This window comes from Acipenser ruthenus, chromosome 52, assembly GCF_902713425.1.
Source record: "Acipenser ruthenus chromosome 52, fAciRut3.2 maternal haplotype, whole genome shotgun sequence".
Lineage (NCBI taxonomy): Eukaryota > Metazoa > Chordata > Actinopteri > Acipenseriformes > Acipenseridae > Acipenser > Acipenser ruthenus.
Genome location: NC_081240.1, coordinates 1,900,517 through 1,916,490, shown reverse-complemented (window position 1 = coordinate 1,916,490; position 15,974 = coordinate 1,900,517). Strand labels below are relative to the sequence as shown.

Here is a 15,974-nt window from a genome sequence, read left to right as displayed (position 1 = left end):
ACACACACACAAAGACAGACAGACACACACAGAGACAGACACACAGAGACAGACACACACACACACACACACACTCACTTGGGCGGCGCTGGCAGGATGGTCTGGTAGTTGTAGTGTTGTTGCTGCTGGTTCAGTATTTGCAGCTGCAGGAATAGCTGTTGCTGGTGCAGCACCTTGGCGTATGAAGAGTCCATGGCCGGGGGCAGCTCTCGCTCCTGTTTCTGGTCGGGGGGGATGTACTGGTGGTACTTCAGCTTCTTCACCTTGGGCTTCGAGTCCTTGCTCTTCTTGCGCTGGGACGACTTGTCACTCAGACTCTTGGGCTGGCTTTGCTGAAAGGGGAAACAATGGGGGATTTTACTCAGTTGCTTCGTCGCTAAACATCCTGAGGGCCATATTTTCAAAGTGTTTAAACAGTCTAATTTATTTTTTTGAAAGGAGAAAAACACATCTATATTGGTGCTGGGATAAATAAACCCTAATGTTCGAACAAATATTTTTTGTCATGTATTCGGATACAAAAATCAGATGTTTGAACTTGCTACAAATGACAAAAATACTTATTTACAGCCTCACTAGAAGTTGCACGACAGTTTCAAAAATGGCAAATGAAAAAAAAGCCCTGTGTGATATGTGATATTAATATATATAAAAAAAAAAAAAACAGTATCAACACAGTAGCTCTTGAGCCTCTATTTAAGAGTTTTACACTTGAAATGTTCTCCTTTAAAAATAGTAGTTCATGTAAGAATGGAGGAAAATTATGAAAATAAGACCCTTGGTATCTCCGAAAAAAAAAAAAAAAAAAATGAATGTAGGCCCAACAAAAGATGGAAATTAAAACCATATACACCACTATAAGAGGTAAGAAAAGGGATTTTAAAGATGGTCAGCACTCCTTTAAAGGGAGGGGCCAGTGATACTGTTAATAAAGCTAATAAGAAGTAAGAGAATGCATTTTAAAGATGGTCAGCGCTCCTTTAAAGGGAGGGACCAGCGATACTGTTAATAAAGCTAATAAGAGGTTAGAGAATGGATTTTAAAGATGGTCAGCACTCCTTTAAAGGGAGGGACCAGCGATACTGTTAATAAAGCTAATAAGAAGTAAGAGAATGCATTTTAAAGATGGTCAGCACTCCTTTAAAGGGAGGGGCCAGCGATATTGTTAATAAAGCTAATAAGAGGTGAGAGAATGGATTTTAAAGATGGTCAGCACTCTTTTAAAGGGAGGGGCCAGTGATACTGTTAATAAAGCTAATAAGAGGTGAGAATGGATTTTAAAGATGGTCAGCGCTCCTTTAAAGGGAGGGACCAGCGATACTGTTAATAAAGCTAATAAGAGGTGAGAGAATGGATTTTAAAGATGGTCAGCGCTCCTTTAAAGGGAGGGGCCAGCGATACTGTTAGTAAAGCTAATAAGAGGTAAGAGAATGGATTTTAAAGATGGTCAGCGCGCCTTTAAAGGGAGGGACCAGCGATACTGTTAATAAAGCTAATAAGAAGTAAGAGAATGCATTTTAAAGATGGTCAGCACTCCTTTAAAGGGAGGGGCCAGCAATACTGTTAGTAAAGCTAATAAGAGGTAAGAGAATGGATTTTAAAGATGGTCAGCGCTCCTTTAAAGGGAGTGACCAGCGATACTGTTAATAAAGCTAATAAGAGGTGAGAGAATGGATTTTAAAGATGGTCAGCACTAGAGATGGGTCAGTGTAGTCAAATACACGAAAATAAAAAACATACTACACATTCGAGTACATGAAAAAGACTTATATTAGCTACTAGTAGAAGCAAACAAGTCTTTTAATTTTAAATGCTGTTGCTTGACAAGTGTTCAAAGTCAGTGTTAAACCCAATATGAGATTGGCATATTAAATGTAAGGACCTGAATTAATCATGCAATGCTTGTAACAGCAAAATTCTAAAAGTAAATGTATTCTGTTTGAAAAATTGTTGACAATTTTGATGCCTTATTTTCAGCTAACGTTAACAGATCCCCGCTTGAGTTCCTCTGAAACCGCTTCCAGGAGCTCGGCCCCAGCTAACTTTAAATTTGTAAACAAATGAGTATAGGAAGCACTAAAAAGGAAGCCTAACTTTAGTAACATTGAAATTAGAACGCTAATTTAGCTTTATGTTGAAAATAAAAAGACTAAATGCTAAGCAGAACACAGCAATGACTGAGAAAACAGCGTGGAAGTATTTTTAACTCTGTGGTCTGCAGTACAATGTAAAACTATTGACTTTCTGCGAGTAACGTCAACATTTGCACTGACCATTAAAAGTACAACCAGGTATCCTTGTTTTGAATCATTTACAGGTTACTGAATAAACCAAGTAACTTGAACAAAGAAATCTCGTCTTGGTCGTTGTTTGTACTCTTCTTGAGCCCGGCTGGTTCCTCTGAAGAGTGAACTTAAACTTAAGCGGTTTACACTTGTTATGGTGTCTGCTGTAGGACACATACGTATTTGCCTTTTATTCTTTACTTCAGGTATTCGACTACACGAAAATGCTGGCCCCTGTGTATTCGAATACTATTCAAAATTCCCATCCCTAGTTAGCACGCCTTTAAAGAGAGACCAGCGATCCATGTTTCTAAAGTCTAGTTTTTAAAATGGATCAGAAACCACCAGTTTTCACACTACTTTATTCATACTGACATGAGTCTTTCTCTGCTTCTCGGAAACAGAGAGGTTTTTAAACCACAAGCTCACAACACATAGATATAATCTTCACAGCTTATAAATACAGACTCGTCTGACCAGTAGACAAGTGGTGACGTATTTCCATTTTATATGCATTTAGCCCTTATGAAAGTGGCCCATAATAAAAGCACAGCAAAGGGTAATACAAGCACAATGAAAGATAAAGCATAGGGAAGCATTGTAAAGCACAGAGAGGTCTGGTAAAGCATAGGGAAGCATTGTAAAGCACAGAGAGGTCTGGTAAAGCATAGGGAAGCATTGTAAAGCACAGAGAGGTCTGGTAAAGCATAGGGAAGCATTGTAAAGCACAGAGAGGTCTGGTAAAGCATAGGGAAGCATTGTAAAGCACAGAGAGGTCTGGTAAAGCATAGGGAAGCATTGTAAAGCACAGAGAGGTCTGGTAAAGCATAGGGAAGCATTGTAAAGCACAGAGAGGTCTGGTAAAGCATAGGGAAGCATTGTAAAGCACAGAGAGGTCTGGTAAAGCATAGGGAAGCATTGTAAAGCACAGAGAGGTCTGGTAAAGCATAGGGAAGCATTGTAAAGCACAGAGAGGTCTGGTAAAGCATAGGGAAGCATTGTAAAGCACAGAGAGGTCTGGTAAAGCATAGGGAAGCATTGTAAAGCACAGAGAGGTCTGGTAAAGCACAGGGAAGCATTGCAAAGCACAGAGAGGTCTGGTAAAGCATAGGGAAGCATTGTAAAGCACAGAGAGGTCTGGTAAAGCATAGGGAAGCATTGTAAAGCACAGAGAGGTCTGGTAAAGCATATTAATAAACAAATCCTTATAAAAGCTTCCCACAGTAAATGCATTACAAAGTGTAATACAGCACAGTGAAAGCATGGTAAAGTAAAGCACATGCAAGCATTGAAAAGAATATTTACGATATTTTTAAAAGGGACAAACTACATATTACATGGTAATGGCTAACTTCCACAGAAATTGTGAAATCCGTGAAAAACATGACAGCTAATTTTAGGTTGCATTTCATTTGCCTGTATAAGCAATTCTCTAGATGTATGTACGGACAGGCAGGCAGGCACCTTATACCCCCAGATTGTGATCGTCTCACTAACTTGTGCATATTACTACTACTAATGCTGATTTGACCCCCGAAAGACAATACTATAATACTCACTTTGATGAGTGTCGGAGCCGGTTTGGATACAGGCAGTGCCGTCATCCCATTGGTTAGTTTCAGAGGAGGGGCGGGCTCAGCAGGAGGAGGAGCTTTCAGAAAGTCGGCCAGGGGTGGGGCCTGAGACACAAACTGGAAAAAAAAAAAAAAAACGAGGAGATTACTGTACGGCCTTGCACTGCACTGCAGTCCATTTCAATGAAGAGATTTTTTTTATTATTTTGACCATTATTATTAAATCATCATTTACCAACTGCATGGTATTGTATTACATTGTACTGTATCACCACTTCATTGTTTCGCAGTGTACTGTACTGTAGTGTATTGTACTGTACTGTAGTGTACTGTACTGTATTGCAGTGTATTGTAGTGTACTGTACTGTACTGTACTGATTTCCGAGCTGCTTACTTGGGTGGGGGGGCTGCACTGTGTCGGCTGGTGCAGGTCCCTGAACTTGCTCTCGGGGGGCGAGGGGGCCGAGCAGTGTGAGGACTGGGAGTTCTGGGAGGACTGGGAGCCCTGGGACTCCTGACTAGCAGGCTGCTCAGGGGAGAGAGCGTCGCTGCTGTCTTCATCGAAGGAGGAGCTCTCCGCAGCGAAGGAGCCGCCCTGACCGTCTGAGGAGAGAAGCACAACATCCACTGTGTGGAGCGCAGAGAGAGTATCACAGCACAATACACAAAGATACACAACACACAGAGACCAGACACAACACACACACACACACAGAGACCAGACACAACACACACACACAGAGACCAGACACAACACACACACACACACAGAGACCAGACACAACACACACACACACAGAGACCAGACACAACACACACACAGAGCAGACACAACACACACACAGAGACCAGACACAACACACACACAGAGACCAGACACAACACACACACACACACAGACCAAACACAACACACACACAGAGCAGACACAACACACACACAAACCAGAAACAAAACACACACACACAAACACACACACACACACACACACACACACACACAACACAGACCAGATACAACACACACACAGAGACCAGACACAAGTGTACTGATGACAGTGTGTACTGGGCACTGCATGGCAGCGTGTACTGGGCAGTGTATGGCAGCAGTGCATGGCAGTGTGTACTGGGCAGTGTATGGCAGCAGTGCATGGCAGTGTGTACTGGGCAGTGTGTACTGGGCAGTGCATGGCAGTGTGTACTGGGCAGTGTGTACTGGGCAGTGCATGGCAGCGTGTACTGGGCAGTGCATGGCAGTGTGTACTGGACAGTGCATGGCAGTGTGAACTGGACAGTGCATGGCAGTGTGAACTGGACAGTGCATGGCAGTGTGAACTGGACAGTGCATGGCAGTGTGTACTGGGCACTGCATGGCAGTGTGTACTGGGCACTGCATGGCAGTGTGTACTGGGCACTGCATGGCAGTGTGTACTGGGCACTGCATGGCAGTGTGAACTGGACAGTGCATGGCAGTGTGTACTGGGCACTGCATGGCAGTGTGTACTGGGCACTGCATGGCAGCGTGTACTGGGCAGTGCATGGCAGTGTGAACTGGACAGTGCATGGCAGTGTGTACTGGACAGTGCATGGCAGTGTGAACTGGGCAGTGCATGGCAGTGTATCAGTGTCTCTCCTCACCTATGATGGCCTCCTTGAGGTTGGAGTCGACAGGCAGGATGTTTTTCTCGATGAGCTCGATGGGCCCCGGTCTCTGCGCGATCTTCTCATTCAGGTCGTCCGCCAGACGCGCTCTCTTCAGCTTCAACTGCTTGGCCTGCAGGGAGGGCTCTGCTGAGGTCTCTGCAACACAGCAGCTCTGCGTGAATACACTGGGGAGGGGGCTCCCATAGACTGCCACTGCAGCCTGGTTGATACAGTCCAGCTTTTATTTAGAGAGTCCCACTGCAGGCTGGTTAATACAGTCCAGCTTTCATTATTATATTAAGAATACTGTAAATAAACATATTTTTAATCACTTAAAAATAATTACAGGAAACATTTGACACACTACCTGTTACACTGCATTTAAGAACCTGGCAGCTGGTTTAGGTTGCTTCCTTCCGGTAAATGATCTACACACTGCATAGAGCTGCACGATTTCTTTAAAATGTTTTCAACAGCTGCATCAAAAGTTGAAATATTTCTGCTAAAGATCGCTCTATTGTTATTTTTTTTTTTTACGGCTGTGCAATGGGAGTCTTATTCCTATGCCTGTGCATTGTACAGGTCATGCTGGCGTCACAGTGAAGGGGTGTTGCATGTTGGTCAGTCGAGCTCTGCACAGTGCTGTGGTTTTCATTCATCACGTACCTTCAAGGATGTGCATTCTGACCAGCTCTGATCTTTCAGGGCGGCTTCGAATCTTTCTCTTGAGATAGTCCTCTGTCTGAAACACACACACACACACACACACACACACACACACACACACACACACACAGTTACATTAGAGCAGGGCTTATCGAACCCGGTCCTCGGGGACCCCAGTGTCTTCTGGTTTTCATCCCAACTGAGTTCTCAATTACTTAACTGAACTCTTAATTGAACTAACAATTAAAGAGTTGCAGATTTCAACTTTCTTATACAACTGTACAGCTAACTATGACAATCCCTGCGCAGCATTGTAATTAATTGTAACTGAACAAATTGTAATTTTAGCAAACAATGCTGCTGTATATAATGGATTGTATATATTATACACAGGGCTGAAAAGAAGACTCTCATTGCATAGCAGTGTCACCCATTCCAGGTTTTACCACCAGCTAGATTAGCCCCAGTGTGTCTAGGTAACAAGCTCAGGTGTGTCTTATTATTAAACTCCTAGTTAAACCAGGAATGGATCACACTGCTGTGCAACGGGAGTCTTATTTCCATCTCTGCCTTGCTACATATGCAACTAGAACTGGCTCCATGAAGGGAATGCAAGCTGAAGTGGAAGAAGCTGAAACGCCACTTACCCGAGCTCGCTCTAAACTCTTCCTCTGTTCATGAAACGCAGCTGGACTCTTCAGAGCTGCAGAAGAAATAAAAAAAAGAGGAAGACTGTTAGGAACTAGCATTCGAAAGAAATACAAAGCCAGCTTAGTTTTAAACACCCATTTCTCCTGTTGTAAAGAGAATCTAGGTCTGCAACACCACAGCTCGCTTAACTAATGTCTGCTGCTGCTGCTTCTTGCACCTCGCTTCCACGGACAGCCAACTCGAGTCGACTGCAGGGCGCTCGAATTGGTAATTGTCCCAAAACTCGAGCTGATGAGTTATCTCTGTTCCTTTTCCCTTCTTGCTCCCCTTCATTGGAACAGACTCCCACTTATCATAAAACAGTCACCCACACTGTGTAGTTCCCGCTCCTCCCTCAAAACGCATCTCTTCTCCCCAGCCCATCGTACTGCTACTTCTGACCCCTGACCTCCTGTTATGACCCTGCTTCCCTGACCCTGACCTAGCCTCTGGCCCTCTGCTTTCATTTAAGCAACTAATCTGTATCTCCCCACTCTAGCCCGATAAACACATTCATTTTTCTAGACTGTACGTTTTGTATAAACTTGGAAAGAGACTTAGCTAAAGGCGCTATAAAAATGAGTTGGGCAGGACATACTTGCAAGTTCAAAGGTCAAGTTACAGTCAAATTGCAGGTATCGCAAAGTCCATAAACAAAACGTTAAAACAATTTAGTTCTTCTCTGTATAAAACGGAGATGATTTTACCAGTGCTTGCTAGTCTAACTGATTAGAAGACCTTCTTCGTTGTTCTCCAAGTTGCTGCAGATACTATAACGAGTTACTGTAAATGAGATACTGTTTTAGCAGACGGATTTCGGTAAGTAAACATTCATTTGAATCTTTTTGGAATTCAAAGTATAAATGCAAAACTGAGTTTCTTTTTTTCTTTGTGACCCTGCTTCGTGAAAAACAGCAATTCAAAAACCATCAAAATCCCCAAAGGCAGCAAACCCGCCGAATTTAATACCAGCCAAAATATCCCGTTATATAAGAACATAAGAACGTCTACAAACGAGAGGAGGCCATTCAGCCCATCTTGCTCGTTTGGTTGTTAGTAGTTTATTGATCCCAGAATCTCATCAAGCAGCTTCTTGAAGGATCCCAGGGTTTCAGCTTCAACAACATTACTGGGGAGTTGGTTCCAGACCCTCACAATTCTCTGTGTAAAAAAGTGCCTCCTATTTTCTGTTCTGAATGCCCCTTTATCTAATCTCCATTTGTGACCCCTGGTCCTTGTTTCTTTTTTCAAGTCAAAGAAGTCCCCTGTGTTGACATTGTCTATACCTTTTAGGATTTTGAATGTTTGAATCAGATCGCCGCGTAGTCTTCTTTGTTCAAGACTGAATAGATTCAATTCTTTTAGCCTGTTCCCGCCCCCAACAACATTTTTGATTGTGATGTCATTTCCTTCCAGCCCGAATTCAGACTTCAGAATTCAGGCCAGCCCGAGGAGTGAAGTCGGACTAGACTAGGCTCCGGTCCGAATTGTGAGCCAACTCCTAATTTAAAATCATTCAAACAGAGGTGGGTGTGAGGCAACTGGAGCACATACCCGGGTTCTGTGGTTCATGGAAACGTGGTATTAGTATAGATTAAATTTGCATTTCTGTTTCAGTTGTTTCGTCACAAATGTAGAATACATACAGACTCACACAGCCTGGCCATTTTATTAGTATTATTTGTTTATTTAGCAGACGCCTTTATCCAAGGCGACTTACAGAGACTCGGGTGTGTGAACTATGCATCAGCTGCAGAGTCACTTACAACTACGTCTCACCCCAAAGACGGAGCACAAGGAGGTTAAGTGACTTGCTCAGGGTCACACAATGAGTCAGTGGCTGAGGTGGGATTTGAACCGGGGACCTCCTGGTTACAAGCCCTTTTCTTTAACCACTGGACCACACAACCTCCTATAGAAATACACACTAGCCCTGCTGCTGCTGCACCCAGGCCTGGGGTTCCCCCTCAATGAAGTCTATTATTAACATCAGAGACATGGGTCAATTCCATTCTTTCAATTCCAATTCCATTTCCAATCCAAGTTCCCTTTTATACAATTCCAATTCCTGTTCCATTTTACGGCACAGTCTTTACTGAGGTTTCTGTCACAGGCTTTATCGGGTTACCTGACAAGTTCATGAAGTTGTATACAGTATTTGTTTGCTCAATAAAGCCTTTGATGTAAAATGATTGGAATAGGAATTTGAACTGATTTAAAGGGAATTGGGATTAGAAATGGAACTGAAAGAATGGAATTGACTCTGATCAATACTGAATAATAATAATAATAATAATAATAATAATAATAATAATAATAATAATAATAATAATAATTATTATATTAATAATAATAATAATAATAATAATAATAATAATAATAATAATAATAATAATAATAATAATAATGACTTCATTGAGGGGAGGACTGGGTGCAGCAGCAGCAACAAGGCTAGTGTGAGTTTCTAACCCTGCTCAAACTCCTGGCTCCTGATCATTTCAATATTAATAATAACAGACTTCATTGAGGGGAGATCTGAACCCCAGGACTGGGTGCAGCAGCAGCAGCAGGGCTAGTGTGAGTTTCTAACCCTGCTCAAACTCCTGGCTCCTGATCATTTCAATATTAATAATAATAGACTTCATTGAGGGGAGCTCTGAGCCCCAGGACTGGGTGCAGCAGCAGCAGCAGCAGCAGGGCTAGTGTGTGAGTTTCTAACCCTGCTCAAACTCCTGGCTCCTGCTCATTTCAATATTAATAATAACAGACTTCATTGAGGGGAGCTCTGAACCCCAGGACTGGGTGCAGCAGCAGCAGCAGCAGGGCTAGTGTGAGTTTCTAACCCTGCTCAAACTCCTGGCTCCTGATCATTTCAATATTAATAATAACAGACTTCATTGATGGGAGCTCTGAACCCCAGGACTGGGTGCAGCAGCAGCAGCAGCAGGGCTAGTGTGTGAGTTTCTAACCCTGCTCAAACTCCTGGCTCCTGATCATTTCAATATTAATAATAACAGACTTCATTGAGGGGAACTCTGAACCCCAGGACTGGGTGCAGCAGCAGCAGGGCTAGTGTATGAGTTTCCAACCCTGCTTAAAATTCAACAACAAATGTTCTTCAAAAGACTCGCAGTCGTAAAGGTTTGTCATTGAATTTAAATTTCTTTTAGTATTTCTACATACAGCACTACTACTGTGGATGACGCAAAGAAATATCTAACTAAACGTTACAATGAAAAGCTCTCCCCTCCCCTCCCCTCCCCTCCGCTGCAGTAAACACACATCCCTGTAGTTCCTCCTGTTTCTAATCTTGACAGTCGAATGTAAAAGTTATTTCCTAAAGGATGCTATTTATATCTGGCTCTGTGTGGCAGATAGAGGGGGGGAATGCAAGGCACAGAGGGGCTGTCGTTGACACACTTATATTTAAACCAGTCTGCATGGGTCTCCTATCAGCAAAATTAAAAACTACCCACACCTGCTCCAAGAATTCAACACTTGCTAAAACCAATGGGCTGATTCACCTGCTACAGCACTGTCAATAGCACACCATGAGACTGATTCACCTGCCATAGCACTGTCAATAGCACACCATGGGACTGATTCACCCGCCAATCCACTGTCAATAGCACACCATGAGACTGATTCACCTGCCATACCACTGTCAATAGCACACCATGGGACTGATTCACCCGCCATACCACTGTCAATAGCACACCATGGGACTGATTCATCCGCCAATCCACTGTCTGCATGGGTCTCCTATCAGCAAAATTAAAAACTACCCACACCTGCTCCAAGAATTCAACACTTGCTAAAACCAATGGGCTGATTCACCTGCTACAGCACTGTCAATAGCACACCATGAGACTGATTCACCTGCCATAGCACTGTCAATAGCACACCATGAGACTGATTCACCCGCCATAACACTGTCAATAGCACACCATGGGACTGATTCACCCGCCAATCCACTGTCAATAGCACACCATGGGACTGATTCACCTGCCATAGCACTGTCAATAGCACACCATGAGACTGATTCACCTGCTATAGCACTGTCAATAGCACAGCATGGGACTGATTCACCTGCTATAGCACTGTCAATAGCACACCATGAGACTGATTCACCTGCCATAGCACTGTCAATAGCACAGCATGGGACTGATTCACCCGCCATAGCACTGTCAATAGCACACCATGGGACTGATTCACCCGCCATAGCACTGTCAATAGCACAGCATGGGACTGATTCACCTGCTATAGCACTGTCAATAGCACAGCATGGGACTGATTCACCTGCTATAGCACTGTCAATAGCACACCATGGGATATAATTGGCTTCTTTCAGTATTGTTAAAATACGTAGGTTACGATATTTGGACTATACAGCAGCTCACTCCCCTAAAATAACAACAAAAAACACACTGATTCCGATCTCCACACTTCCGCACTCACACTGCCACAACTTCCTGAAAACCTGCAGCAACCCGAGCAAAATATTAAACCTGAGAACTAAAAGGAATCACAACACAACACAGAAGTGGTCTGTGCGACAGCCAGCCAGCTAGCCGGATGCAGATTCCGACACCCTCAATAACTGGGGCTCAAGAAGGTCCTGAGCGAGTTTCATCACAATCGGACGAGCGCGTCTCTAGATAGATCCAAAAACATGACACACAGCGCGTCAGGCAGACAGACACGCTCAGGGTCATGACAATTGCTATTACCCTTGCATTTGCACTAAGACACAGACATGTTACTAAGACATGCAAACTGTTATTTTCTCCAACAGGAAGTGAAATTGTGCTTCTAGACTGCACAAGAAAGAAACAGTCAAGAGAAACGCGCGCTTCCTCTTTCTGAAGGCCGATAGCCAAACACAAATCCAATTTTATGTACGAGTTAACATGCATCCCACCACAGTTTCAATTCTCAAAAGCTCTACTGTCTGTCTATTCACTGTGTGGCTTGCAATGCATACTCAATCAAGTCTAACTAAATAAAAACATGGTTACACTCCTTTAAATAGGAGGCAGTGATACTGTAATTCTAGCTAATAAGGAGAATTGATTTTAGAGATGGTCAGCACTCCTTTACAGGGAGGGACCAGTGATACTGTCAATAAAGCTAATAAGAGGTGAGATAATGGATTTTAAAGATGGTCAGCGCTCCTTTAAAGGGAGGGCTCAGCGATACTATTAACAAAGCTAATAAGAGGTAAGAGAATAGATTTTAAAGATGGTCAGCGCTCCTTTAAAGGGAGGGCTCAGCGATACCGTTAACAAAGCTAATAAGAGGTAAGAGAATAGATTTTAAAGATGGTCAGCGCTCCTTTAAAGGGAGGGCCATTGCTAATGTTATTAGTAATAAGAAAACTGTATTAAAAATATATTTCGAAAAAACAGACATGAAACCAGGAAGACAGACTCATAATTCTATAAAGAACAGATTCCTGATTCTTTGAACATCTCCATTCTGTATCGCTTGAAAGAAATCACAAAGCGCTCCACTGTCTTTTTTGTGTGGGCTTGACCAGTAAGAGTTACAATGGTTAACTGGGATCCCCCCCAAGTACCTGTTTCACTTCTGTGTTTCACTTGTTCCAAGCTAAGGAGTTCCACACCACACAGTCTATACTGTCACCCTAAAACGAATCAGCCAATGTATGAGAGCAGGGTCAGAAACGAACAATATTGAAACTCGCTCGTCCTGATGTAAACTTACTAGTGCTTAATCAACAACAGCTGGGGTCCCTAAAAATAGGCTTAAATTTTATTTTCCTAAAAGATAAACACGGTTATAAATTTCGATTTAATTTATTAATTTTTTTTTTTAACAAAGGCACCTCAGTAAACGCTCACACAGATTGATCAATCACCTGTTTGCACCTCGTTACTGAGCGATTAGCTGTACTGTGTGCTGAGAAACTGACACTGACAGCACCAGACGGGACGACAGAGGAAAGAAATTCTCTCAGCTGTGTCGCCTTGCCGACCACGAAGCTCCGCCTGAAATTGACACCGATGACACAAATAAAATGTTTATTTTATTGTTCATTACAGGTGTTGCTGTTTACAAAAATGCTGTCTGGTTTGTGGAGTTGAAAGTTACAGCCTGTGAGTGACTAAATAGCTATGAATTACTCCCTACAATAATGAACGTACTCACGTACACACGCGGTCTTCACTAAAGTCCTAATTTAAAGACAGTACGTTTCACTGTAGCCGTCGGGATGAAATTGTTAGCTAGGAGGCTGCATTTTTTTTTTTTTTTTTTTTAATCGCAGTGGGAGAAAACCGTTTCAGCAAGTACAGTAGAATCTGCCAGAACTGACAGACGCTGAAACTACTACAGATAATAATGAGAGCATAATAAATACAAAAGAAAAACGAGGGAAACGCAGATTGTTTTAAGAAAGCTGGGAGACTTCGTGTAAATGGATTTGAATATGTGAAGGATCGCCTTCCGGTTCGTCAGAGCCGCCAGTGAATGTTTTACTTTTTAAACGCTGCAATAACTCTGCTGACTGTGAAGTATCCACACTATATATTGACAGAACAGGTGATTTGTTTGCACTGTACGGGACCTTATTTTCCCCCATTGGTGCTTGAGCCCTGGAGCGCTCACCGCCTGTGCACCTATTATCAGTGATTTAAAGCCTGGTTTTCAAGTAAACTGATTATCGCTCACCAGTACTGTATTGGTATAAGAAAAGTGTGTTTTAAAAAAGTCCGACGATAATGTAACAACGCCAAGCTACAGACAGCGAGTCCCAAGCTTTAAAAGTGTTACTGTTGTTCATAGGTAAGAACTTAACTTATTATGAATACATTGCGTTATTATGTGTTAAGCAACATATTATGATAATGTTCACTGTGGCAATTGTTTTTTAGTTTTAAAATATTTAGTAAAACGTGGTCTATTTTTTTTACCTCGTTATTACAACCGCCTCCCTCACATCTTCAGACTTTTTTTGTGGTGGGGGGGTCGCAACCCGGTATAAACCTCGACATATTTTTTTTTTTTTTAATGACTTAACACCTACTTCAAAGATGCAACGTGTTTCAGTAAAATCAAACCCAATAAACAAGGGAAATAAGACTCCCATTGCTGAGCAGTTTGATCCATTCCTGGTTTCACATAGGAGTTCAGTAATAAGACGCACCTGAGCTTGTTACCTAGACACACTGGGGGCTGATCAAGCTCGTAGTAAAACCTGGAATGGGTGAATTGGAGTCTTATTTCCATCCCTGTAGTGAGACAAACTTACACCTCCAGATTCACATACTCTCAAAAACCTGTGCTAAAGAACGGCCTTCGCAAGTTTCACCACAATCGGTTCTCTAGATAGATGAAAAATGTACGAGAGTGGATTTTAGAGATGGTCAGCACCCCTTTAAAATGTGAGCTGTGGTAATGTTAATACAGCTAATAAGAGGTGGATTTTAAAGCTTTTTTGTAAATTCAACAGCAAACATTTTCACTAGAAGTCTCTCTCAGTGTCTTCCGTGTAAATTCAACGGCAAACGTTTCCACTAGAAGTCTTTCTCAGTGTCTTCAGTGTAAATTCAACGGCAAACGCTTCCACTAGAAGTCTTTCTCAGTGTCTTCAGTGTAAATTCAATGACAAACGCTTCCATTAAAAGTCTCTGTGTCTTCAAATTCAACGGCAAACGTTTCCACCAGCAGTCTCTCTCAGTATCTTCGGTGGTGTTGTTTTTTTTTACTCTGATATTAATAGTGCTCTAGTGGAGTAGGTTATTACCCAAGTCTTTTTTTTACACATCCTAATGAAACCATAAAAACAGACACACCCTGAGTTCAGTGTGGTCTAAACCAGGCCTTTCTTATCACCACCAAGCTTTCTCAATGCAACACAACTGACAATAACAGGGACAGCCGAACAAGCTTAGCATAACCACACTGAAATGGGATCAGAGACAGTATAAGTGTTGTGATAACTCAGCTGCTTTCATTTGAAGCCAGTTTAACTGACTGAGAAACAGCGACTTCAATTGAAGTCATGTGTTGCCACTGCTGTGAGAAGCTCACTTTAACAGAATCCTGCCGACTGCAATTCTGATAATTAGTGATGTGCTGGAATCAGTGAGGGCTCCTTAGAGGAGATAAGGGCCTCAACTTTTCAAAGAGATATATATATATATATATATAATTGTAACACAGCAGGAAGGGGGTTAATATCCTCCCTGCATAAAATGTGTATGTGTTTAATTGTTTTATTAGTAATGATACCCTGCACCTGGCTGTCATTGTAAATTCGATCCAGGTGCAGGGTATTTAAAGAAAGCAGCCAGTCTCTTCAGGGCTGCTGGGTGAAGAATCCTGCTTGATAGTGTGCTCTAAGCGTGTGGACTAAAGACACTGTGTATAGCCTTTTTGTAAATAGTGTTTGGTAAACATGTGTGTTTTGTTTTCAGCCGGTAAACAGCCTAGCTATCCGGTGATTAGTTTCAAATCCCTGTTTATGTTTAGTTAAAAAAGCTAGGTGTTTATTTGCATTTTTGGTTTACTTGTTTATTAAAAATAGCGCATCAGCGCTTTTGAAAACTCAAGTTCCTGTGCCCTGGGTCTGCTTTTAAAGGGGCAACGAACCACGGAGAGGAAGTGCAGGTTCACTATTTTATATATATATTTATTTATTTATTTATTCAGTAAAATAAAATACAATTATTGGCTAAAATACCTAGATTCAACATTCCTAAATGAACAGCAGTAGTGGCTGCTGAGAGACGCACTGAGAGTACTAGCAGTGGCGGATGGTGTTCTGCTCGTGGAGGTGCGTTTTTTTTTTTTTTTTTTTTAATTAGGGGAGACTCCGCCTCCATGGCAAAACTCCTATATCCCATTAAACACAGCAGTAGCAGATCATGTGATCTGAGCACAGGTTTTAATTGGAGAAACCACCCACATCCTCCCGCCCCCTGCTGAAGCACTACTGTAATGCAGCGAGCATGCGTTAATTGAAATTGCACCGTTTCGCATTGCATTAGCGGTAAGAAACACAATATATTTTGTTATTTTATTTTGGTGCATGTCTTGTGCAGGCGTTGCATGTATAATGTTGGAGATCGCAGCTGATTGGCTGATTAAGA

At 42.3% G+C, this 15,974-nt stretch overlaps 1 protein-coding gene across 5 annotated transcripts in view; it reads right to left on the bottom strand.

Annotated features, from left to right (window-relative positions):
* LOC117433006 (myocardin-related transcription factor A) overlaps positions 1 to 15,974 on the bottom strand; it is a 56,674-nt gene that overhangs the window by 17,690 nt on the left and 23,010 nt on the right. For 4 of the 5 annotated variants that reach the window (XM_059016058.1, XM_059016059.1, XM_059016060.1 and 1 more), the window contains 6 exons: positions 6,816 to 6,871; positions 6,169 to 6,244; positions 5,497 to 5,658; positions 4,254 to 4,486; positions 3,845 to 3,976; positions 79 to 332 (listed from right to left, as the gene is read on the bottom strand). In XM_059016058.1, the coding sequence (XP_058872041.1) occupies positions 79 to 332; positions 3,845 to 3,976; positions 4,254 to 4,486; positions 5,497 to 5,658; positions 6,169 to 6,244; positions 6,816 to 6,871 (913 nt within the window). The remainder of the gene's footprint in view (positions 1 to 78; positions 333 to 3,844; positions 3,977 to 4,253; positions 4,487 to 5,496; positions 5,659 to 6,168; positions 6,245 to 6,815; positions 6,872 to 15,974) is intronic. The other variant, XM_059016061.1, reaches the window with a different exon arrangement.